Source organism: Dama dama, chromosome 19 (assembly GCF_033118175.1).
Source record: "Dama dama isolate Ldn47 chromosome 19, ASM3311817v1, whole genome shotgun sequence".
Taxonomy (NCBI): Eukaryota; Metazoa; Chordata; class Mammalia; order Artiodactyla; family Cervidae; genus Dama; species Dama dama.
Window position 1 is genome coordinate 47,652,015 of NC_083699.1, and position 25,565 is coordinate 47,677,579.

A 25,565-nucleotide genomic window follows, 5' to 3' on the forward strand; every position below is an offset into this window, starting at 1 on the left:
ATAGGACTAGGCTGGAGCAGTGCAGGATGGGGAGAGGTGTGATGACAGGAAGGATGAAGACGCAATGAGGGCAACAGCTAACACAGGCTGACATGAATGGTACTGAGTGTGAAGCTTGCTGAAATGGCCTTGTTTATACTTGTTGAGCATCCAAGGGAAGTTTCAGCTTTGTCAAAGTAAGACCACTGTTTTTTATCACTTTGATTTGCCTAAACATTTCTGCTGACATTTAGTCTTCACGGTAATAGTAATCAACTTGTGGGATTTCTGTCTTCTCCCCACCTCCACATCCCCACCACCCTTTATTTAATAAGCAGGGATAACAAAGCAAGGACAGCTCTCTCTCAACTACTGAAAGGGCTGTGTCTTTATGAACTTTTCCCCAGAGAGGAGCAGAGAAACTGTTCACCGTGGGGAGGAAGGGGGAAAGGAAACTAGGAATGTAGTGAGTCCAGATACCAAACATCTACTAAGTTTTCATGGGTTTTGTGGAAAGTAGGAGTGTTCACAAGCTGATAGAATTCCCTCCTTTCTGCATTCCTGTCTACTTTCCCTCTGAACAAAGACTGTGCCAGGTATTCAGTTACTATCTGAAAAAACCCAGGGCCCCCCAGTTACTGTTATTTTAACTTTTCCATGGAAGGGTCATGTTTGCCCGCTGGAGACTCTGGGCATGAACACAGGGCACCCAGAGAGGACCCTGTTGCAGGCCACTCTGGCTGCAGTGGTGACACGAAGACAGGAGGTGAGAGGTCCTATCTGAGTCCCCAGCTCGGCTCTGAAAGACTCCTCCTTGCGGAACCCTCAGAACACTGACTCTTTCCATCCACAGGACAAGATTTGAGCTCTTGGAGGTATTTTTGCTGCAGGGAAGCACGGAATCCCTTCCCTTTCTCACCAGCTTCAGGGATGTCACCAAAGGAAGGGCACAAATATAACCTGTGTGAAACTACCAAAAAAAAAAAAAATTAAGGAAAGAAAAAAACACAAGTTGAATTTGATTTTAAAAATATTTATAAGACACATTTTTTTATTTTCACAGACTGTCACTTAATAAATATTTTACCAAGATAGTTGAAAATATACCACAGTGAAGGAGGAAGAACCTGGGACAACTAACGGATGGAAACATTTTAGACTTTAATTTAAACCTCAGTTCATCAGATTTGTCTTCTGCATCAGATCTTGAAACTCAGCAGAGAAGGTGTCCTTACATGCACAGACCAAAGTTCTAACGCGGGCATGTTAGAACGTAGTTGGGGTCAGTATATGGAGGACCAGTGGCAGCGGCTCTTGATGACCTGAAGCAGAGGCTTCCTGAACGTGAGGAAGGTGATGGTGCAGGCCACCAGCAGGGTGAGGCAGCTGGGAAGGATAAGCACGAGGTACAGCAGGCCCATGTCGACCCGCTCCCACTTACAGACCTGAGGAATGCCCGCAGGCAGCTCCGTCAGGCGAATGACCTTGGAGGAGAGGTTGCAAGTGACCATGGCCAAGTCGGCGACAATGTGCAGGCGCTGCAGGGCCCCCCAGTCCTCCACCCCACAGCAGTCATACGGATTCTGACTGAGGTAGACGGTCCGCAGGCTTCCTGCGAGCTGCTCAGACACCGCCCTCTGAGGAAGGGCCGTGAGCCAGTTCCTGCGGAGATCCAGGGTCTGCAGGGCCAGGCTGCCCCCGAACCTAGGGAAACTGGTCAAGGCATTTCCTGACAGGTCCAAGCTCCTCAGATTCTCAAATGCAGAGAAGTCCAACTCTGTGAAGCTGGAAGTGAGGCCCACGTTCCTGAGAGACAGGACCTGTAATGTGGGGGCAACATCCCAGAGAGGGGCAATGCTTCCATTCAGAACCCCCCAGTTTCCAGACAGGTCTAAGTGGGTGAGAGAGGTGCCCTGAAACGAGCAGTCTTGTAGTGCCCCCAGCCCACAGCCCTCCAGGGACAGGCTCTGCAAAGATGCCACGTTTCTGAAATCCACACAGCCAGGGGTGCCCCTGGGGTCCAAGCCCGCGGGCGAGGGACAAAGTGAGATCTGGTTATGGCTCATGTCAACTGTAGCGAGGTTCCTGGCATTGGCAAAAAGGCCAGTGGGGACACCCAGGAGCTGGTTGGAGCTCAGGTTGAAGGACCGGAGGCTCCTCAGGCAGCCAGGGAGCCCCGGAGCCAAGTGCAGCTCGGACAGCTGGTTCTGACTCAGGTCCAACTCCACAAGTGCCCCTGGTGGCTCATGCTCCCGGATGTGGAGCTTCATCAGGCAGTTCTGCTTGAGGTTTAAGTGGGAGAGGGAAGGCATTTTCTTCAGGAAGCCATCTGGCAGGTACTGGAACTGGTTCTGGCTCATATCCAGGAAGCGGAGACCGGAGAGGTCGCTGGACGCGAACTCCTCCCAGAGGTTGACGGTGGTGATGTTGGTCACGTTGCCATCCACCAGGAGGAACTGGGCCACCATCTCCTGCGGTGAGGAGGTGTTGTACAGGTCCCTGTAGAAGCCCATGCTGTTGTCCCGCAGAAGCAGCGTGTGCAGCTTGCTGCACTGGGGCAGGAGGGGGAAGAACAGCAGCTGATTGTGAGAGAGGTCCAGGGTCTCCAGTTCAAAGGCGGCCTCTCCCCCAGACGCTAGGAACCACTCCAGGACGTTGTAGCTGACATTGAGGGACCGCAGCTGGGTGAGGCCGAAATCCACAAGGCATGGGAGGTTGTTATAGGCCAGGTTGAGGTGTCTCAGCTCTGTCAGGCCATCAAAAGCACCACCCTCAATCTCAAAGATGTAGTTCCTCTGCAAGTCCAGCTCCCTGAGGTGGCCCAGGCCCTCAAAGATGGACTCATCGAGCCTCATGATGATGTTCCTCGCCAGGGACACGGACTCCAGTGAAGACAGGTTCTGGAGCATCAGAGCCGCCATGTCTTCCGTCAGGGAGTTCCCTGACAAGTCCAGCATGCGCAGACTGCGCAGGCTGTGGAGGGCGGCCGCCGTCTCCTTGTAGCTCTCGGAGAGGGAGTTGTCAGGCAGCGACAGGCTGTGCAGGTGGGCCTGCTCCTGAAAGGCGACGTGGCCAATGCGCTCCAGGTAGCAGTCGTGCAGACTGAGGCTCTCCAGGAAAGGGTAACGCTGCAGCGAGTTGTTCCCCAGGGTCTTGAGAGGGTTGGCATCCAGAAGGAGCATCCGAGACGAGGGTGGGAGATCGCTGGGCACTGTAGCGAGGTTCCGCCCTCGACAGTCAGCCACTCCATCAAGCTAGGTCCAGAAACACACTGGTCAGGAGGGCAGGGGGCCTCTGAGGTGGGGGTGTATGTACAGAAATAGAGTTCACTCATCGGATTGCTCACTTAACACTCCAGGCCTCACTCAGAACACAGAGTGTTTGAGAAGATTGGAGCTCCTGTCCTCAAGTGCGGAGTGCTGACATTTGCTCTTACAGTTTGGTTTTAACTACAGAAAGGGACCGAGGATCAGGTCCCTACCTGAGTTTGAATCCCTCCTCTGCCCTTTGTTCCCTATGTGACCTTGAGCAAGTAATTTCGCTTAAATCTGGTACATCTTTGGGAAAATGGAGATAAAGTTATTTAACTCGGTTGGTAAAGAATCTGCCTGCAATGCAGGAGACCAGGGTTTGATCCCTGGGTCAGGAAGATCCCCTGGAGATGGAGATGGCAGCCCACTCCAGTATTCTTGTCTGGAAAATCCCATGGACAGAGGAGCCTGGTGGGCTACAGTCCATGGGGTCGCAAGAATAGGACACTACTTAGCGATTAAATCACAGTACCTACTTCAGAGGACTGTAGTGATATTAGGCACAGAACCTGCCACATAAATGCTTAATAAATGTTAGCTAGGCCGATTATTAGCATGCTGTAATTAATTAACCTCCAGTTGTTGAGTATTTGAGTTATTTGTAATTTCCAAATGAATATTAGGATGAATTTGTCTAGTTCCTTCTATATCTCACACCCAAAAAGTCTCCAGAGTTTTGACTGGGATTGCATTATAATTACAGAGTAATCTGGGAGGAAACTGACATCTTTACAAAATTGACTCTCCCCATCCAAAAAAAAGATGTATTTCTTTATTTGAGTAAGTGTTGGTTTTTCCCCCTGCGGGGACTAAAGAATATTGTGATTAGGGGCTTTCCTCAAGCTCTGAGACCCTGTTTCACCAGAGTTACTGCAGTTGTGGGGGACTCATCTCTGCAATTCCTGCAGCCCCACTGACATGTTGCAAAAAGACCACGTGGCCATCAGAGCCCAAGAAAGCTTCCTATGTCAACTTTGCGATAATGTCACATAGTTAATGCAAAGAGGGGCTTTGGAGGGTGCCTGCACTTTCAAACCCTCAACCTTAAATTCAAAAGAGCATAGGAAATCCATTCTTTGATCTCACTGGTAACCGAGTCCCTACCAGGCTGCAGGGGGTCAGGGAGGGAGTCTCCTGCTTTATTCACTCCTCCTATGCCTGGTAACTCCTGAATTCGCTATTGTGATGTTGAACTTTCATTGCCTCTGTTAAGAGAATAATGGAAGTCTGTATAGCAGAGACTAACAACAACAACAACAGCAGATAAAACACACAGCGCTTAGCACATACGAGGCACAGTTCTGAGTGCTTTACACACAGTAGCTCATTTAGTCATCACTGAAGTCCAGTGTTATGGTATTACTGGTTGATACTATTATTACCTACATGTCTTACAGATGAGGAAACTGAAGCACAGATTGGCTCAATGTCACCAGCTAGTAAGTGGTGGGGCTAGGGTTTAAACCTGTTCTGACTCATAACCCCTACCCTCTGCGTGCGTGCGTGCTAAGCCGCTTCAGTCGTGTCTGACTCTTTGCAACCCTATGGACCGTAGACTGCCCGCTTTCTGGGTCTGTGGTATTCTTCAGGCAAGAATACTGGAGTGGGTTGCCATGCTCTCCTCCGGGGGATCCTCCAAACTCAGGGATCGAACCTGCATCTCTTACATCTCCTGCATTGTTCTTTTATCCGGGAGCCACCTGGGAAGCCTAGGGTTTAAACCTGGTCTGGCTCATTACCCCTACCCTCTACTGAAGTCTCTTTCAGCGTAGTGGTTAGAGGTTACTAAAAGTGGTTAAGAACCATGACCAGCTGGGTTTTTAAGATTCATCAGCTTGAAGAACACATTTTCCTAGGTGGCGCTAGCAGTAAAAGAACTTGCCTGCCAATGCAGGAAACATAAGAGATGCAGGTTCCATCCCTGGGTTGGGAAGATCCCCTGAAGGAGGGCACAGTAACCCACTCCAGTATTCTTGCCTAGAGAATCCCACGGACAGAGGAGCCTGGAGAACCATGGTTCATGGTGTTGCAAAGAGTTGGACATGACTAAAGCAACTTAGCATGCAGGCACACATTAATCCCGGGATCCAATTTGTCTTCCCAGTGCCTAGCACATAACGTGTGTGTGTGTGTGTGTTAGTTGCATAGTCATGTCCAACTCTTTGCAACCCCATAGACTGCAGCCCACCAGGCCCCTGGCTCAAGGAATATTCATTAACTGTATGTTTCTCAAGCAGACTTTTGACACCACTGAGTTATAGGCAAAGGAGAAACTTTCTAGAGAGTGCTCAGTTGTTAGGATTCAAGTCTGTTTCCATATATAGGCTGAAAGCCCAGGAAAGGGTAAACCACAGAAGCTCAGGTATCTCTCCCCAGACTGTCTTAAGCCTGAGCGTGGGGGGATGTCGCTATGCAAGGCAGCAGGGGCAGCATGCTCTTCAGCACAGCTGGTTAAGAATTTGCTACTGGCCCACACACAGGCTCCGAGGTAAGGCTTCTCCAAATTTAATATGCCCCACCCAGAGACTCTGATACCATTGGTGAAGCTCCATCATCCAGATTCTTAACAAGGTGTTTTTAAAGTTTCAGGTGGCTGTCCTTGGTCTGCCTCTGAGATCACCTGTCCTCAGTAGGTATGAGAAAGGTGGGGCAGGGCCTTTCCCAGGCATCATCTTTACCTTTTATTAAAGAGAAATTTGCACATGGCATTGTGGTAAGAAGGTACAGAGTGATACAGACTCATTCATCCCCTCCCCTCCTTGATTGACAATCCATCAGCTTTCGAACTGGACCCTACCTTGGCAGGACAGGAGCAACAGACAACTCGGAGTACCCAGGAAAACTCACCAACTCACAGCCCCCTTGCGAAGCTGCTGTGACCATTCCACTTCGGTGCCTCCATTCCACTGTCAAGAAGTGAAAACCCAGGCAGAGCCAGAGGGGCAGTAACTCCATCTCAAGTACAGCACTGTGGACAGAGGGCAAGGAAGGAGCTGGTAAGAGAAGGACATCCCAGAGGGCTGCTGTGCCCTCCTTGTAGAACAAGCCAGATCCCACTGTGTCCGCTCTTGGAGGCCCACAGCTATGGGGAGGTGGAAACCCACAGATTATTCAAATACCTCAAGTTAGCCAGCACATTTAACCTTTCACTGCAACTCTCAACAAGAATTCATTTTCATTTTGCCTCTACCATTTGGCGGGCAGGTGGCTGAACCTGAAACTCCCAAGAGTCCAGAAACAGAAGAGAGAAGCAAATGTTTTGAGGAACCATGTCTCAGGTCACCTAGAGTTTGCCATATCTTGTAGTTCTGTTGAAATGTTCCTCTCAAAGCTCAAATCTGCCTGATGCATCGCGTGAACTCAATAGATATTTGCTGAATAAATGAATGAAAGAATAGTGAACTGGGATTGAAACATTAACTGTAGCCTCTGGTCTCATAGAGTTACTAATTGTTGTGTTGACATGAGGCTTTTAGAAAGAGTAGATCTCACTGATTAACTCATTTGAATACAGACCTTTGAAAACAGGATTTTGGTATTTTGCCTGCATAAGGGAAAAGCCTGAGGGAAAAATGAAAAACGCAATCTTCAAATATAACAAGGACTATGATGAAGTGTGGTTACTGGCTCTCTTACCCAGCCAGTGAGCACACAACAGAAGTCATGAGGAGGCATAAAATTATACATATACCAATAGAATTTATATATGCAGATGACACCACCCTTATGGAAGAAAGTGAAGAAGAACTAAAGAGCCTCTTGATGAAAGTGAAAGAGGAGACTGAAAAAGTTGGCTTAAAGCTCAACATTCAGAAAACTAAGATCATGGCATCCGGTCCCATCAGTTCATGGCAAATAGATGGGGAAACAGTGGCTGATTTTATTTTGGGGGGCTCCAAAATCACTGCAGATGGTGATTGCAGCCATGAAATTAAAAGACGCTTATTCCTTGGAAGGAAAGTTATGACCAACCTAGACAGCATATTAAAAAGCAGAGACATTACTTTGCCAACAAAGGTCCATCTAGTCAAGGCTATGGTTTTCCCAGTGGTCATGCATGGATGTGAGAGTTGGACTATAAAGAAAACTGAGCGCCGAAGAATTGATGCTTTTGAACTGTGGTGTTGGAAAAGACTCTTGAGAGTCCCTTGGACTACAAGGAGATCTAACCAGTCTATCCTAAAGGAAATCAGTCCTGGGTGTTCATTGGAAGGACTGATATTGAAGCTGAAACTCCAATAGTTTGGCCACCTGATGTGAAGAGCTAACTCATTTGAAAAGACCCTCATGTTAGGAAAGATTGAAGGCAGGAGGAGAAGGGGACGACAGAGGATGAGATGGTTGAATGGCAACACCGACTCAACGGGCATGAGTTTGGGTAAACTCCAGGAGTTGGTGATGGACAGGGAGGCCTGGCGTGCTTTGGTTCATGGGGTCACAAAGAGTCGGACACGACTGAGCGACTGAACTGAACTGAACTGAATAGAATTTAGGCACAACGAGAAACCTGAATGGAAATGTAATATACCCTCCACCACTGCATTTTTACAGGGTCAAAGATGAAAAGGCCAAAGACAGTAAAAGGTTATTCAAGATCAACTTAGTTGCCAGGCTGGAAATAGCCTGCAGACACCCCTCCCTGAGTTCCAGGATGAGTAACCAGGGTAATTTCTTACCCAGGAGGTGCTGTTGAGTTGACTGTCCTCTTTTTGGGAGAGTTTACAGCCGGGTGGCATCCCCTCCCAGCTCTGCATTCCTCACAATCAGAGGTAATTCCCTGGAACCAGCATTTCGCCTGTCCCATCCTTTCCTTGACATCTACCAGGAAGGACCACAGGATCTGTTCTTGAGTCTCCTGGACCAGCAGTTCCAGTGCTACCATGAACCTCCTCCCCTATTCCATGGAACCCACAGACCTTTCTGCCTGACACATCTAGCCATCTTGGGCCCCTTCCTCTTTCCCTTTCTTCGAATAAGTTTACACATCTCTGTGGCTAATTTTAACGTTCTGGTCAGATTTGAAGACTCACCAGTGAAAACAGACGTACAGAAAAGCTAAGTGAAACCAGGTAAGTCAGCTTTAACCTTCACTTCAGGTCAGGCCAGCTCCCCTTACCACAGAGGGAACCTCCAATTCAGAATTCATCCATATTTGCCAGACACTGGGAATCCCCTTCCCAGGCTCACCTTCCGCTTCTGCACTTGTGCAGGAATTATTACCTCATGGCATATGCAGGGCACAGATGGCAAAAACAAAGCCACATGGCTGCTCTCCTCAGTAAACTTCCAATACTCACACACACATGCACACAAGGTGGGATCACTGCCTACCTTGAGAGAAGGTTGCCAAACTTAGCAAATTACAAGATGCCATTTGAATGTCAGACACGCAACAAAAAACTTTAAAAAAAATTTGCCAGCTTTAATGTTTCTTTTATTTTCTTTCTTTCTTTTTTTTGGCTGTGCTGCATGGCTTGTGGGATCTTAGTTCCTTGACCCAGGGATTGAACCCACGCCTCGACAGTGAAAAGTGCTAAATCCTAACCACTGGACTGCCAGGGAATTCCCCAAACCACTTCTTAGCGTAAATATGTCTCATGCAATATTTGGGACATACTTATACTAAAAAAAAAAAAAAAAGTCACTGACACTCAAATTTCACTGTATCCTCTATTTTATTGAGGAGAGGGAGGTGGGAACCATGGACTTCCTTCCTTCATCCCTCACCCTCTTTGTCAGGCTTGGGATGGTACATGCTGCTGTGACCTTCTAGAACTGTCAACCCTGTATACTGATATCAAGTTCAGATGTGTTCAGGGCGAGAGTACAGGAGTATAACTCTGCAGACAGGAATGCCAAATAGGCCTGGTGTCAGTTATGCCCAGACTGTAACTTTAATTTCTGGATCAACAAGAAAATTTTTGCAAATTTAAAGCATATCTTCTCCTAAACTCAGCCAACCAGCCCAGAAAGCCTCTTGCTGTACCCTCTGGGCACTCTATCTTTCATGAGGCAGCACAGGAAGATTATAGGATTTGGAACCAGATAGGCCAGGGTTTGAATTCTGGTTCCAGTATTTGTTATTTGTCCCTGAGCCATTCAAATGAAGTCTCCGAAACTCAGCTAATCCTTCTATAACACAGAGATAATAATAACTACTCAGAATTTTTATGAGAATCAAATAGTATATATGAAAGTACTTCAACTATGAAGATACTTAATAACATAATTATTATTTATGAGTTCTTAACACCTATAGGCTGGTTGAGTAGCTATTACTCCTATGTGTAATCTCCAAGGTAATTTAACAGCTACAGAAAAAGGGGAAAGAATGAATAATTTGGTTGGAAGAATGAATAAATCATTACATCAACTAAAAGTGTAAAAGTTATGTGCGAAGGTTGGATTACAAATTCTGCATTAATAAATTCCAGAACAAATTTATTTGAACAGAAACAAAAAAGGCTAATCCCAGTAACAGATGAGAGCTATCTGTCCTCGAAGCCACGGTTTACCCTCCCCCACTCAGCTCTGGTTCGCTGGGGGCTGACTTCTGAGGGCTCTGGATGTCAGCTGGTCTCCAGCCTGCCTGGTTACTGGGAGGTTAGTTGGAAGGTAGAAGGAAGAGAAAATCCATGGTATTTCTCTCCCGCCCTCTCTGCCTGGGACTGAGAAGTTCTTAAGCTTTTCCTGGTGACTTCCAGGCTCTGGTAATTTCCTTCCTGTATCCTCCCCTACCTAGGGAAGGTGGCAGCTTCCTGAGGTTGCTAATCTCTGGATTACTGTCTGTTCTCTGGTTGGCATCTCAGCCTCTTCCATCAGGTGTACCCAATTTCCTGCATTAAATTTCTTCTGTTTTTAAATAATCTGTGTGTTTCTGTTTCCTGGTTGGAGCCTGACTAATACAGTGATGTAAGTGAGGATGGGCTTGGAACAATACTAAACAAAAAGGTATGCGATGACTCTGAAAAGCAATAAAAGGCTTTCAAAATAATAACCATTTAGGTTGAAAAACACTCTTCCTGGAGCATGTAGCTGCAGAAGCCTTCCAAAGAGCCATGGCACAGTGAATTGTGCGTGCTCAATTGCGTCCGACTCCTTGCGACCCCATGAGCTGCAGTCAGACTCCTCTGTCTATGGGATTTCCCAGGCAAGAATACTGGAGCAGTTGCCATTTCCTACTGCCAGGGATCGTCCCTACTCAGGGATCAAAACTGCATTCCGGATTCTTTACCACTGAGCCACCTGGAAAGCCCAAGGCACAGTGAAGAATACAAGATAAACAATTGGAATGCCAAATCTTCATTGGAAAATCCCATGAACCTTCCTCTGTGTGCACAGGACTGCCTCCCTCCACCCACACTTAAGTGAGGACCACTCAACAACATCTCCAACTGGATGAGAGCGTCTATGCATAAGCATGCTTTTAAAAAAAATAACCGTCCCACTTTATTCTGTCTGATAACTTCTGAAAAATACACCCATTTTCAAATCAAATGTTACTCATCTTAGATACATTTTTGGTGGAGAAAAAAGAAGTGAACGAAGAACAATTATGATGGAGGGTACACATGACATATGACGTTAATAATTTAAATGAGGTAACCTGGAACCTCCCTTCATTATATTAAAGGGACTTGGATCAAGGGTGCCTATTTCATGGGCTTGAACTACAGTGGGAGCCATAGAGTAATACAAAAGAACTGCAAATCAACCCATGTTCCAAGTAGAGCCTGATAAGTACCATGTTTCCTCCTGGTCTGGGTGACCATTGGGAAAGTATCCAATATAAGACCTGAGATCCTGACATGAGAAGCAGATGGCATTAACTGAATCTACTTGCACCTGTTCTTCTTAAACCAGATAATGAAGTTGAAGAGTTTTTTCCAAGTGTGGAAGCAGAAAATGCTAAATCCCATTTTTTTTTATATAGTGGTGGCTCAGTCAGTAAAGAATCTGCCTGCAGTGTGGGTTTGATCCCTGGGTTGGGAAGACCCCCTGGAGGAGGGCATAGCAACCCATTCCAGTATTCTTGCCTGGAGAATCCTTATGGACAGAGGAGCCTGGAGGGCTGCAGTCCATGGGGTCACAGATTGGACATGACTGAGCAACTAAACACACATGGAAGATTGCTGAGAGAAATAACAATAACACCACTTTTATGACAGAAAGCGAAGAGGAACTAAAGAGCTGCTTGATGAAGGTGAAAGAGAGTGAAAAAGCTGGCTTAAACTCAACATTCAAAAAACAAAGATCATGGCATCCGGTCCCATCACTTCATGGCAAATAGATAGCAAAACAATGGAAACGGTGACAGACTTTATTTTCTTGGGCTCCAAAATCACTGTAGATGGTGACTGTAACCATGAAATTAAAAGACGCTTGCTCCTTGGAAGAAAAGCTATGACCAACATAGACAGCATATTAAAAAGCAGAGACATTACTTTGCCAACAAAGCTCTGTCTAAATAAAGCTGTAGTTTTTCCAATAGTCATGTATGGATATGAGAGTTGGACCATAAAGAAAGCTGAGTGCCAAAGAATTGATGCTTTTGAACTGTGGTGTTGGAGAAGACTCTTGAGAGTCCCTTGGACTGCGAGGAGATTAAACCAGTCAATCCTAAAAGAAATCAACCCTGAATAGTCATTGGAAGGACTGATGCTGAAGCTCCAAGACTTTGGTCACCTGATACATTGGAAACAGCTGATTCATTGGAAACGACTCTGATGCTGGGAAAGACTGAAGGCAGGGGAAGGGGACAACAGAGGATGAAATGGTTGGATGGCATCACTGACTCAATGGACATGAGTTTGACCAAGCTCTGGGAGATGATGAAGGACAGGGAAGCCTGGTGAGCTGCAGTCTATGGGGTCACAAAGAGTCAGACATGACTGAGCGACTGAACAACAACAAATAAGTCCTATATTCATTTATTCAGCTAATGATTTCTCTAATCTCTCTATTATCTTTTATCCTGTCATAGTTATCATGGATATAACTAAAGTCAGAGACTGTGAATTTCTTATTGGTGAAAAGTTTTGAAGGGACAAGATGCCCTTGACCTAGATGTGGGCAGGAGACAAGATTCTATACTGTCTGTAACACGTCTGACTTGGAGATATTAAGATTATAAATCCCGCCTCATGTGTGAGGCCCTCCTAGGGTTGCATTTATATTTTTTCTCTATCTTCTATCTATTCTGTTTGTGTCATCACAAAATGTCCTTCCTGGTTCCTCTTTAAGAAGTCCTTGAAATATTAGGACCTCAAATGCTTAGTGGCATCCCTTATATAATCATTCATCTTGATACTATGTTTTCTAATCAGATATCGTAAATACCTGTGATTCAACCCCACATTCATTCCTTGTCTATAAAGAATATTCCTTTTTTAAGACAGAAAGACAATTGGTTTTTTGTCTGGTTTTTCTCTTTCCAGATCTGGCCATCATAAGCAAGTGGTGAAAATAAATTTATTTCATAAAACAACATGCACCAAGACTGTATTCTGAAACAGGAGGACACTAACAATAAGGAGGAAGAATGTTTATCAGCTGCAAAAACTCTTGCTTTAGAAATTATGCTTGTTTGTTTTTTCTGTTTCTACAAAACAATAGGGAGAAGCTTCTGCTTCATTGAGCCAAGTGAGGTGAAAGGAGACTGACTGGATGGCCCCATGGGCTGGGTGGAATGAGGGGAAGGGATGGGAACATTTACTCCTTTTGGAAGGAGTGGCTGGGCTGTAAGCTGGGGCAGTGCTTCTTTATCCATCGTCATGACTACATCAGTACTGGGCTCAGGATTGCTTGGATGGAAGAAGACTATCACATACAGGCCAAAGAGTGGCTCCTGTCCAGGAGACCTGGGTAATAACACTTTCTTTTGCAATGGACAGGGAAGAAAAGATAAGTGAAATCTTTTAACTGGTCTCTGCTTCTTGAAGCCCTGAAATTTCCATCTCTATCATCAAAAGAATTAAAATACAGGATGACAGCAGTGTCCCTGTTTTTGTCAGGTCCTCTGACAAACACTAGAGAAGGAAATGGCAATCCACTCCAGTATTCATGCTGGAAAATCCCAAGGACAAAGGAACCTGGTGGACTACAGCCCATAGGATTGCAAAGAGTCAGACATAACTTAGCAACTAAACAGCTGACAAACACAAATGTACACTATTTTTTTCTTCAGACGGATGTAGGTTTTCCTGTATTAATAAAATACAAGGTCTTTTAAGGGTTATACTGATTCCAACTAGCTTTCTGTTCCTATGTAATGTCTTAATCAGCAGATAGTAAAACACAGCCATCGGGTAAGGGCTGATCGATAGGTATTTTTGTGCATATAAAGGGCTCCTCATACTCAAAGTTTGGGAATACTGAGGAATAACTCTGGGCTTCCCTAGTGGCTCAAGCAGCAAAGAATCCGCCTGCCAATGCAGAAGATGCAGGTTCAGTCACTGGGCTGCAAAGATCCCCTGGAGAAGGGAATGGCTACCCACATCCAATATTCTTGCCTGGAGAATCCCATGGACAGAGTATCCTGGTGGGCTACAGTCCATAAGGTCACAAAGAATCAGACAGGACTGAGTAAGTAACACACACACACACACACACGGAGTAATTCTGACCCGGGCTTTGGGTTTACTTTGTTGGTGTTTTCTGTTTCATTTCACAAAGGATGCTGGATTTCCAGTATTCAGAGGCACCCTGAACATCACCTCCTCACTCCCTCACCTTCCCACCCTCTCCAGCTGCTGCTACTACTATTAGCAGCTGCCACCAGAGCTGGGACTGCAACCTCCTTGCTAAGGGCACTATTAGCAAGTGCTAAGAGTGTTACCCATACATTAGCATGTGATTGAGAATTTTCTCTGCAAAATAATCAGATAAGCTAAAAAAGGCTTTAAAGAAAGAGGTTTGTAGGTGAAAGTGGAGAACTATCAGAGGTACTTGGTGTTAGAAGCAAATATTTATAGACTGGTTGGGGGTGGGGGACGAGGGGCAGACTCTCTAGAAGCAGAGTTGGCACAAGTGTGGGGTATAAACGTATGACAGTGACATCCCAGAACACAAAAGCCACAGGTGCTAGGGAGAGGACTCCACAGCAAGGAGTCCGCCTTTGTTTAAAAATAAAAGAGCAAATCCCACTTGGGATCCTGGGAGAAAGGGAAGGGCAGCTGGTCACAGACCACAGAGAATAGATAATGAAGAACAGAAACCCCAGTCTGTGACCACTTCAAATAATTCCTACTACCAAGAAGTATTTGAATGCCTCAGGCAAGCAGCTCTAGTCTCTGAGTCTCAGCAAAAAAAAAAAAAAACTCAACTGTCTTCAGATGGTCATATTTAGCCTCATGGTCATGTTAGTCTCATCTCCCCTGATGAGACCACCTGCATCCTGAGTCTCCAGGTGTCCTGCCCTCGGAAATAAAGTCCCACCTCAGTAGTACCCTTGCCAAAAATTGTTTGCCCTGAGCCCAGTCAAAATGAAACAATTAGAAAGATACAGACTGTAAGATGTCTCACAAGACAACTGGCTTCAACTCTTTAAAAAGTCAGTTTTAAAAAACAAAGAAAGACAGGGGAGGGAAGAGGTCTGATTACAATTGACTAAGAAACAATACAGTCACATCTAATGCATGTAACTTGAGTGGATTTCGGATTTTAAAAAAAATCTCTAAAAGAAAAATTTGAGACAATTGGGGAACTTTATGTGTGTACTAAATGATGTCTTTTTAGATAGTATTATGTACAGATGATATTACCAGATTATTGCTAACTTTCTTAGGTACGATAATGATGCCATGGTTATGTACAAAAATGTCTTATTCTTAGAAAAGAATATTTGCTGTAATACTTGGGGGTGAAATTTCACAATGTCTATAATTTATATAATCTTCCTTCAAATGGCTCAACAGAGAGAGAGAATTAAAGCAAATTACTACCAACTAGCAAATTTAGCGGAGAAGGCAACGGCAACCCACTCCAGTACTCTTGCCTGGAAAATCCCATGGACGGAGGAGCCTGGTAGGCTGCAGTCCATGGGGTCGCGAAGAGTCGGACACGACTGAAGCGACTTAGCAGCAGCGGCAGCAAATTTAGCACTGTACTTTAACTTCCCTGTAAATTTCATATGTTTCAAGCTTTTTTTTTTAAAGAGGAAAATGAAATATAAGTGGGAGTTCCTAAAGGGAGTGCGATCATGGTAGTCTTTTGTCTCCAAATTTCCAGGAATGTACATTTTTCAAAAGTTCTCAGAAAGGTACTCAGGAAACATTTGTTAAGCTTAAAATGTGTTACACATAAACCTTTAAAATATCCTGAAAATTCTAACACTTTGACATTTCAATCAGAGCTTCCAGACAGCACCTCTCATACCTGAAAGGGGTAGAGAGGTTTTAGATCACGTGGTCTGACTGTGGTTCAAGAGACATGGTTGACGTACTACTGTAACTTCCAGTGTCCAGGTAAATAGCTCTGTCCACCGCAACCACAGTCCCTCTGGAGGGGCAGTCCTCAGAAGAAGCTTGTGAGCCCACCACTATCTGTACCTCCACCAAGCTGACAGGAAGTCCCTGACCCAGGGAGGTCAACCCTTACATGTGGCCAGCACCCATGAGTGATGTCAGTGCAGAGAGACAAGGGAGACAGTTAGGTAAATGGCAGTGAAATTGGAGCCAAGAGGCACAGAGAGAGAAGGTGGAATTGAATCTTGAGGGATTCGCCATGAGGAAGCAGTAGAAGCTAGATGACCAGGCACAGAAAGACCAGGACAGAAAAGAACGAGGCAGTGAACGGAGAGCAGAGATCAGAGAAGACACTGGGAAGAAAAACAAGAGGATGAACTGCACAGGCTGGGAGACAGGGTGGAGAGAATGGCTCAAGGCTGCCTCTCTGGTTCCTCGTGTTTCTTGGAAATTGCTGGGTTCATTTCCAAGCTCCTTGGTGTTCCATGGTAGTACTTCACCATCATCACCACCTGCATAGGCTGGCCCACATATTGCATCATGGCAATGAAAAGAACCTAACTAAAACAGGACTTGTGCTCTTTAGTAAGCTTAAACAAAACTGAATGTAATGTTTCAAAAAAGCACAGTCAAGTGACTGAAATCTGAATGCAAGAATGTATTTTTCAAAATGCATCCTACAGGCAAGAATCACAAGGGATGGTAAAACTAAACAGTGAAATTTTGTTGGGAAACAAGATACTAATTATAGTCTTAAAGTATCTTCTTATTTCATTTCTTGTTAATGCAAAAGTAACAGCTTTATAGTGGAAAAATTGGCAAATGCCTCCTTAACCAAATAATCAAAATACTATACGGGCCTTACTGGGGTACTTGGTAAAATTTGAATACAGACAACATTTGAAATAATAGAATTATATCAATGTTAATTTACTGGGCTTCCCCTGTGGCTCAGCGGTAAAGAATCCACCCACCAATGAAGGAAACGTGGGTTCGATCTCTGGGTCAGGAAGATCCCCTGGAGAAAGAAAATGGCAACCCATTCGAGTATTTTTGCCTAGGAAATCCCATGGTCTACCTGCGGTTGCACAAGAGCTGGACACAACTAAGCGACTACACAACAATGTCAATTTACCAAATTTTGATCACTGTCCTCTGGTTATGTAAGTCTATCCTTGTTCTTAGAAAATATATAATGAATTATTTAGAAGTAAAGAGCATGATGTCTGCAACATTACTAATCTTCCAATTTCTCCTCATTCTCACTAACACTGGTCATTTTCTGTCATTTTTATTATAGACATCCTAGCATGTGAAGTATATCTCTTTGTTGCCATGATTTGCATTTCCCTGATGATGAATAATGTTGAGCATTTGTCATGTGTTTACTGACTATTTCTATGTCTTCTTTGGAGAAATATCCAAAATGTGGACCTTTACATCCAAAGATTTTTAAATTTTGATCTTGGAACTACATGTAAAAGAAAATGCAGAATAGTTATAAAAGTAAAGGCCCAGTTGTATCTTTGATCAAATTAACCCATTCCCATATTTTGCAAAGAATATTGACTCATTAAAAAAGAACATGCAAATTGAGGATTGGAGCAAAAGAGCCTTCAGAATTGAGATGTGTGAATTCAGACCTCATGATTTGTTTCTCTGGCTTCCTCTCTTAATAATGAATTTGTTAACAGAAACTTATGGTTACCATTAGGGGACAGATGGAACAGGTTCAAAGCCTGGCTCTCATCTTGGGTACATCACTCAATTTCTTGGCCTCAATATTCTTCCAGTAAAATGGGAATGGCTGTGCTGCAAGGTTATTACTGTATTAAGACAACTTTTATAACAAAGTTGAAAAAATAGTTTTTGTCATCCTTAAGTATCCTCATTCCCAGGAGGCTGTCCACCTGCCTGGGCTTAAACACAACCAGGGGGCAGCTCCCTGTTTGGTGAGCAGCTGATTGTACTATTGGGGCCCTTTGCACTTGCTTCTGGGACCTGGATCCCACTCTGAGCCTGGACAAATAAGTGAGGAGTTGCATCATTTGAGTTTAGTCACTGACCACACTTTTGAGGAGAACTGTAGCTTTCTGAAGAGACTACCCACCAGTCTGCAGGAGGTGAGACCACACAGACCATGAAGATGAAATGATATGGACAAGGTACCTCAGGGAACACAAAGCAGTGGTTTCCAAGCACTGGTTGAAAATTCAGATCTCTTTTTCCTACTTGGAGGCTAGCATCCCTGGTCAGCCAGCTTCCACAGAGGCTCCTGTGAGAAGAATCTCTGTCTGGGAAGGACTCCCTCCACCTAGAGGGAGGTTGGAGGCCACAGAGGCTCTTCTTCCTTTGGGCTCTTCCTATGGCAATTCCAGGCAGCCAGGGTGTGGAGAGTGCGGACTTCCATCTCCTCAGGTCTACAAATGAGTCAACCAGCTTCCCTGTGTGGTCAGGGTCAGCCTTTGGAACCAACGGAAGTCAGCGTGCTCCATCCCGTCCCATAGCCACAGGCTGCATCTGGCCACAGGTCTCAAAAAATGCAAATCTGCTCCTCCTGGGGAGCTGGTGGTATCACCTTTGTGTAGAGAGACCCACACTCACTCTCTGATAGGCATCTAACCAATAATGTATTTATTTCAAACTTGTCACTTCCGTTCAGTATCACAGGTTTGTTCTCTCTGATCACCTCACTCTTGTGGTGGCTCTGGTTGACAATAATAGCTGCCTTGCTGACCTCACAGGGTTTTGTCAAGACTGAATGAGGAATGTGTGTGTGTGACAAGGCTTTGTCAATAAGGAAATGTGGTGGACTTCACTAACAAGGTAGTGTCAGGTTAAAGGGAAGGCAGAGTTCCTCTATACAAACAGGGAGCTGGTGTTAAATAACATAGAGGGGCTGCAAATTCCCTGTGAGCTGCAGGGTATGGGCCTTGGGACATTCAGGGGAGACATCACCCAGAGTCTGTGGGAGATTATGCACGGAAGGGGTTACAGGTGATAACTGAGGCTTACTGCTCAAAGTGGAAATATATCACTCCCACTCAACCACTGACCTTAGTTCCCCTGAGAAAGAGCACACCTCAGGAATAAAATGATATGGATTCCTGATAACTGACCAGCTCAATGGGATAGTATTCAAGCTCCCAGAGCGCCTTCCAGGCTATTAGCTGTAGTAACTAATGCTTATGGAGTGCTCGCCTTAGAATGACTACTCTACATAAAATAATCTTCAGAAAATCCTAGCAAGTAAATGTTCTCTTCCTCACTTTAGATTTGGTAAACTGAGGCTCTCATAGGTTTGGGACAGCTACAGAATGTCAGAGCTGCAATTCAAACTTAGTCTGTGAGTCCAGCAAAACTCAGTGTCAATGCCACAAGCCCCAGCCATCCTGGAATATCCTTGACTAACTTACACACTGTTTCCTCTGTGGGAAAGGCCCCTTTTCAGGTCTTCTCCAACTGCTGAACTCCTATTCATTCTTCAGGGACCAATATAGGTGTCACCTCCTCATTATATCCTAACAGTTCAGATGCATAATGATCCAATAATTAATTGATACTATATTATAGTTATAACTCCTATGGAAGTTTTAAATTATTTGGTTTTTATATTTATGAAAAGGAATGTGGGCAGTTATTAAATATTAATAGTAATTTCTCCAAATTTTTATTATGAAAAATCTTAACATGGAGCAAAGTTGAAAAAACTTTAACAGTGATCACTGGTATACCCACCACCTATATTCTAATACTAACATTTTACTATACTTCCTTTTGCCCTGGAGGAGGAAATGACAACCCACTCCAGTATTTCTGCTTGGAGAATCCCATGGACATCATCCCAAAGTGAAATTCTGTCCCATCAAACAATAGCTCCCCCTTCTTCCCTCTCCTCAGCCCATGGTAACCACTATTCTTTCTCTATACATTTGCCTATTCCAGGTACCTTATATAAGTAGAATCATATATTATTAATGTTTGTCCTTTTCTGCCTGAATTATTTCATTTAGGATAATAGTTTCAAGGTCCCTTCATGTTATAGCCTACATCAGAAATTCATTCCTTTTTGTGACTGAATAATACATAGACTGCATTTTGTTCCCCCGATTAATCCATCAATGGACATTTGGGTTGTTTCTTCCTTTTGGCAATTGTGAATAATGCTGCTGTGAACATTAATGCACAAGTATTTATAGTAGAGTCATTGTTTATTATTTCCATCTTACAAATAAGAAATCTAAGGTTCAAAAGGGCTTCCCTGGTGGCTCAGCTGGTGAAGAATCCACCTACAATGCAGGAGACCTGGGTTTGATCCCTGGGTTGGGAAGATCCCCTGGAGAAGGGAACAGCTACCCAGTATAGTATTCTGGCCTGGAGAATTCCATAGACTGTATAGTCCATGGGGGTCGCAAAGAGTCAGACACAACTGAATGACTTTCACTCTCAAGATTCAAAAAGGCCAAAGTGAATTGCTTAAGTCTCATAGCTTGTAGACAGTGAAGCCAAAACTAGAGGTGAGTACTTCCCTGGCAGCCCAGTGGTTAAGACTCTGAGCTCCCAAAGTAGGGGACACAGGTTCCATCCCTGGTAGGGCAACTGAGATCCTACAAGCTGCTTGGCACAGCCAAAAAACAAAACCAAATCAGAGCTGAGTTCTGGCCCAGATAGGAGGTGCTGGATGTGCACCTGTTTGGGAAGGATATATATTGTGGGAATGTTCAGCTGGGTTGTACAGATAAGTATTTATTGGTAAATAGATATCCCATGAGCCCCCGCCCTAGCTTCCTGGCTGCCCTCTTGGAAATCCCAGCCCCCTTTCCCCCAGGATCCAGCAACCAAGGAGATAACATCTGACCTGGGGTTGGGGAAGTCCCAGGAGCCTGCCTCTAAGGACAATATCCATTCTAATTGGTTAGTGCCTGAACCTATGGTGTTTGATATTCTGAATAGTACTCTTGAGTGTTCGTGTAGTCAAGGTCTTCTCTGCGGATGAGGTGCCTTGTCAATGCCATGGTGTGTACCTATGACAAAGATGAGAGCCTCTGGAGGTTCTGCAAAGAGAGCCATAGAAAATCTAGAAGAAACTGAGGATTTAGAAGGAAATAAGAAGACACTAATATTAGCAAAAATTTGGTCAGTTTAGGGACCCAAGGATGGAGAAGGAAATGGCAACCCACTCCAGTATTCTTGCCTGGAGAATCCCAGGGACAGAGGAACTTGGTGGGCTGCTGTCTATGGGATCACAGAGTCGAACACAACTGAAGTGACTTAGCAGCAGCAGCAGGGACCCAAGGAAGGGCGCAAGAACCTAGAAAAAGAAAGGTCATAGAGAGAGCCCCATGAGGAAGACTCAGGGTGTCAGGCTGAGCAGTGATGGGGAGACCATCAACATGTCGGAAGGTGAAGGAGGTGGCCCAGGGCCAGGCATGGAGAGACTCACTTTCCCTGACTCTGCAGGCTGAGGGAGGGAGCTCAGCCTTGGTATTTGGTGGGGCCACTGAGGGGAGACACAGGAAAGGCAGAAGAGACCTGAGGGATCGTGGCCGGGCCAAACAAAGAGTGAAATAGGGACAACCAAGAGGAGCCAGTGTCCAGCCAGGCTAAAAGATAACAACATGAGGTTATGGGAGAGTGTTATGTGCACCCAAGGTGATCCCCTGCAGGGCACTGTGGGTGCTGGGCTGTCTCAGACACTCAGGTCCTGCTTGGGAAAGCCAGGGTGGGAAAACAGAGCCCCAAGGGTTACCTTGTGAAGAAAAATCCTCTCCCTATTCTTTTCTTTCTTGGAAGGGACAACAGAAATATCTTGGGGTACAGAGCACAGCATCTGACCATGGTGACCTTGTGGGTTAAGGCTGGAGGTGGGGAGTCCCTGGGTCTTTAGAGGGCTTTGTGGCCATGTTTAGCCATCACTGGCACCAGTCCTGGTCTTCATGCCCACCTTGCTGGTGAGATGCACTCCAAGGTTCCACTTCCTCCTTTACGCCCTTTGCTCAGTCTAAAATCACTCATGCATTAAAATGAGAAGATACGTGTGGTTTGGTCTCAGCCCCTGACTCCATTCACTCTGGAAACCAGTTGGTTTTGTCTACCCACATTCATTTCTCCTTCTGGTAACAGCTCCTCAATTCCCCTTTGAGGAAATCACCTCTTGTTTTCTTTCTTGCTTTTATTTTTAAAAATGTTTTATTTGTGGTAAAATACACTAATATAAAATTTACCACCTGAACCATTTTTAAGTGCAGAAATTTTTAGTGTTAGGTACATTTACATTGTTGTGCAACCAACCCCCTCCCTTTCTTAAAAATCTGTGTTCTTTTGCGTCTGGCCTCAACTCAAGGCTCCAAAGTGAGGACTATGAACAAAGCTGGGTCCATCAGAGCTGCCTAATTCCTTAACCACAGTGATTGGTTTATAAAAGGTACAACACAGATGCCAAGCCCAAGAGTATCAAAGATTTGTGCTAGTACTACTAGAAAAGGGGCTTTATCTTCCTACTTCAGATGCCAAACTGATAGGAATTAAGCTTAAAGCTTCAGGCAGCCATCTTTGCCAACAACTCTAGAATCTGCCTAATAATGAAGCCTACACAGAGGAAAGCAAAGCTGAAGAATGGAGATAGATGGATTCCTGGCACTGTTTGAGCACCCAGATCCAGCCATGCCTGAAGCTATTCCCCATAGACTTTTTCATTATTGGAAACAATAAATCTTTTTTTTTTTTTTTGGCTGAAACCAAGCTCAGTTGGGTTTTTGTCAATTGCAACTAAACAACCCCTAAAGTCAAGTTGACAGTTACTCATGAGCCGTGATAAAATCAGTGTCCTTTTACCCTCTTCTCACTTCTCTGAGCTTTCAGAGATCATCACCTAACCTAGTCTAGAATCTCCCACATATTAAACATATGACATTTATTACACTTATTTGATGACGAGGTTGAGAAGAAGAAGAATGCGGGAGGGAGAATGAGTGTAACAAGGAAAAATATTTGTCACTAATGTGCAGATACATCAGTGAGCATCCCTGAGCATATAAGCATGTTCCAAGAAAGATAATGTTTTTTAATCTTGGGTGAAAACCCCCCCCCCCAATGTATATGGTTACAGCATGGATCTGAGCACAACGTGAGGTACACCTAGTGTTCCATCCAAGAGTCTAGCTCACACTTGGTGATGTGGATGCACACTACAGCCAGAACACAGATTACAATCAGTACTGGCATCACTTTTTTGAAAGAATCACAAAGACTAGAGACAGACAGGTCAACATATTCCTAACACAGGCCCCAAGACAATTACCAGGAGCCTTCTGCTTTTGGATGATGGGTTTAAGGATGCTATGGGATCGGGTTCACATGGGTTTTCAAGAACTTCCCATGAGTGCACCCATTAGATAAGATCACCTGCTTTGTGAAAGAGGTTTTGGGTTTTGTTAAACCTAAACACAAGAGTTGAGGTCCCCCACGCCATAATTCTATAATCCCCTCTAGGAACTCTCAGACATACACGTACAAACCTATGTGGTATGTGAGGAAAATTAAGCCTCAGGGCTATACAACCCAGTAAACCATCAACAACCACAGAAAGAGTCGGTACAGCCAGTAGGTGAAGGGGGCACAGAAGGCCCCAGTTCAAGGCCAACTCTATGAACTGGATGATTCTCCCATTCAGATTGCTAATAGGTTTTACCCAGCATGGAAGAAACCTCCACTGGAGTCCCTTCACCACCACCCCGCCCCCCCCCCCCCGCAATCCCCTCGGGAATTGCACCACCCTAAATCAGCCCTATCCAGGGGTTCCATCCCTGGGACCCTACCTCAGCCTTCTGCAATCCCAGCCACCCTGGGCACATGGTCACCTCCCCTCAGGGGTGCAGTGAACTGGCAGCCCATTCTCAGGGCAGCCTGCAGCCCACTCAGTGGCTCCCTGCTTCTGTCACTTCCTAAGGGCGGGGGGATATATGCTGACCCTTCCAGAATCCAGGCCACCTGGAGACGACCAGAGGGCTACAGAAGAGCACTGGACACCGGGGTCAGAGAGGCCTGGAGTTGAGTCTCTGGGCTGTGGGAATCTCCCATGGACACACACACTCGGGTGGGGAAAGGGTTTTGCCTGTCTTCAAAGCTCCATCCCCACCCAACACCTTGAACTCGAACTAGCCGGCACGTGGAAGATATCCTTAAGTATGTTGTTATTCTCCCGGTCTTCATCTATGAAATCGTGGTTCTCAGTCCACGTTGTGGGACAGGAAAGGCAGGCTCAGTGTTCACAGCCTAGGCTCATTACACCCAGTCACCCAGCCCCAGGAGAGAGCATTATTGTCCCCATTTGGCAGATGAAGACACTGAGGCTCAGGAATTCTCCCCATAGAGCCATGGGGTCTGACTCCGAAGCCCTTGCTGTTTCCACCACACCATGCCACCCCTACGTCTCCCAAAGAAGGTATTTCCACCTCCACCCAGAGCCGCAGCCCCCAAACAGAACTGGTGGAGCTTGGATGCAGCAAGCCACAACTTCCCTGTCAGCCCCCCACTGCGGGCCACGGACGCTTGACCTCCTACCTCCCAACCTGGTCCGAGCCTCCCGCCTCCGGAGGGGCGGCGGCCGCCCGCCCGGTGGGGAGACCGCCCCGCAGGAAATACTCACGGCTCCCGCAGGCCCAGGTGGCTCCGCGGGGCGCATCCTCTCCCGGGACTCCGGCCTCCTCCTCGACAGCAGCCGAACGCGGGGCTGAGCTGCCTCCTCTCTCTGGGGCATCAGATTATTTTAGCACTTGCGGAAGGAACTGACGGAAACTGAAGTCACATGGAGAACGAGCCGCTCAGCAACTCAGCACTCGCAGAGAGCAGGCATCTTAGAGGGAACTGCCGCCGCAGGGGAGGCGGGGGGAGGGTGCCGAGGGGGATGGGAAAGCGTGAGGGCGGGCAGGAGGGCGGGAGGCTGTGACCCTCGGACTACCTGCTGGATTAGTCGAGAAGGTAAGGTATTTGTATGGTCTCCCAATTGTGCTAACCGAGGCTCCTCGGGCTTTCTTACCTTCGAGATTTTGAGGGGGTGGGAGCTGGGGGCCCCTGCCTACAAGCTCTGCTGACCCAGAAACTCTTCTTCAAGGTTATATCCAAGGGTCAAGCTAGGGCAGATTTTGGGAATGGGTAGGATACACGTTTCCCAAGTGGGAGAGAATCATCCACCCAGGTCGTCTTTACTTGACTACAGCATATCAAAAAGAAAGAAAGAAAGAAAATGAAATGGAAATTGCTTTGTGGAAGACTGTCAGGGTGCCCTGAACTTCTTGGACGAATTTTTTTGTGCCCGATGTGTACAAAATTGCCAAGAATTCAAAAGGATAATTGAATTCGTAACAGTCACCATCAAAGGGGTGTGCCAGGCACTATGCTAAGAGCTTCCTATGCATTATCTCCTGTTCTCCAAAAGCTTACCATCTAGTGGAGAAGGCAAAATATTTATAGTGTCTGTTGCATGGGGAATGAGTAATGCAAAGAAGCACACTTGGGGAGTTAAAGCCAGGATCTCCAATTCTGCTCTTTCCTGTCAGATCTGGAGTGTAGAAACGTCCTTGAGGGCTGGCTTCCATCTCTTGTAGCCTGCGGATTTGTGATTCTGTATTGTAGTTGTCATCGTGCCCATCCTTAGAGAACAGAAGCAAGTCCTTCCTGCCCCAAACATCCAGTAAATAAATTGGCTCTGCTCCCTAAAATGTTCATTTGTGATGGTCATAAATGATAACACCAGTGAAAAAAACTGAATAGTCGAATTGTCACTAAGGTTGTCTGTTAGGCATTTTTCTTC

General features: G+C 45.6%; 1 protein-coding gene across 1 annotated transcript; it reads right to left on the reverse strand.

Moving 5' to 3' along the window:
• Nucleotides 1-996: 996 nt before the first annotated feature.
• Nucleotides 997-24,578, reverse strand: NRROS (negative regulator of reactive oxygen species). Its single transcript, XM_061166907.1, has 3 exons — nt 24,402-24,578; nt 6,138-6,258; nt 997-3,233 (listed from the first exon to the last, which is right to left on the reverse strand). Exons 2-3 carry the CDS (start codon nt 6,243-6,245, stop codon nt 1,263-1,265), a joined length of 2,079 nt encoding a protein of 692 aa, XP_061022890.1. The 5' UTR covers nt 6,246-6,258; nt 24,402-24,578; the 3' UTR covers nt 997-1,262.
• Nucleotides 24,579-25,565: the final 987 nt, after the last annotated feature.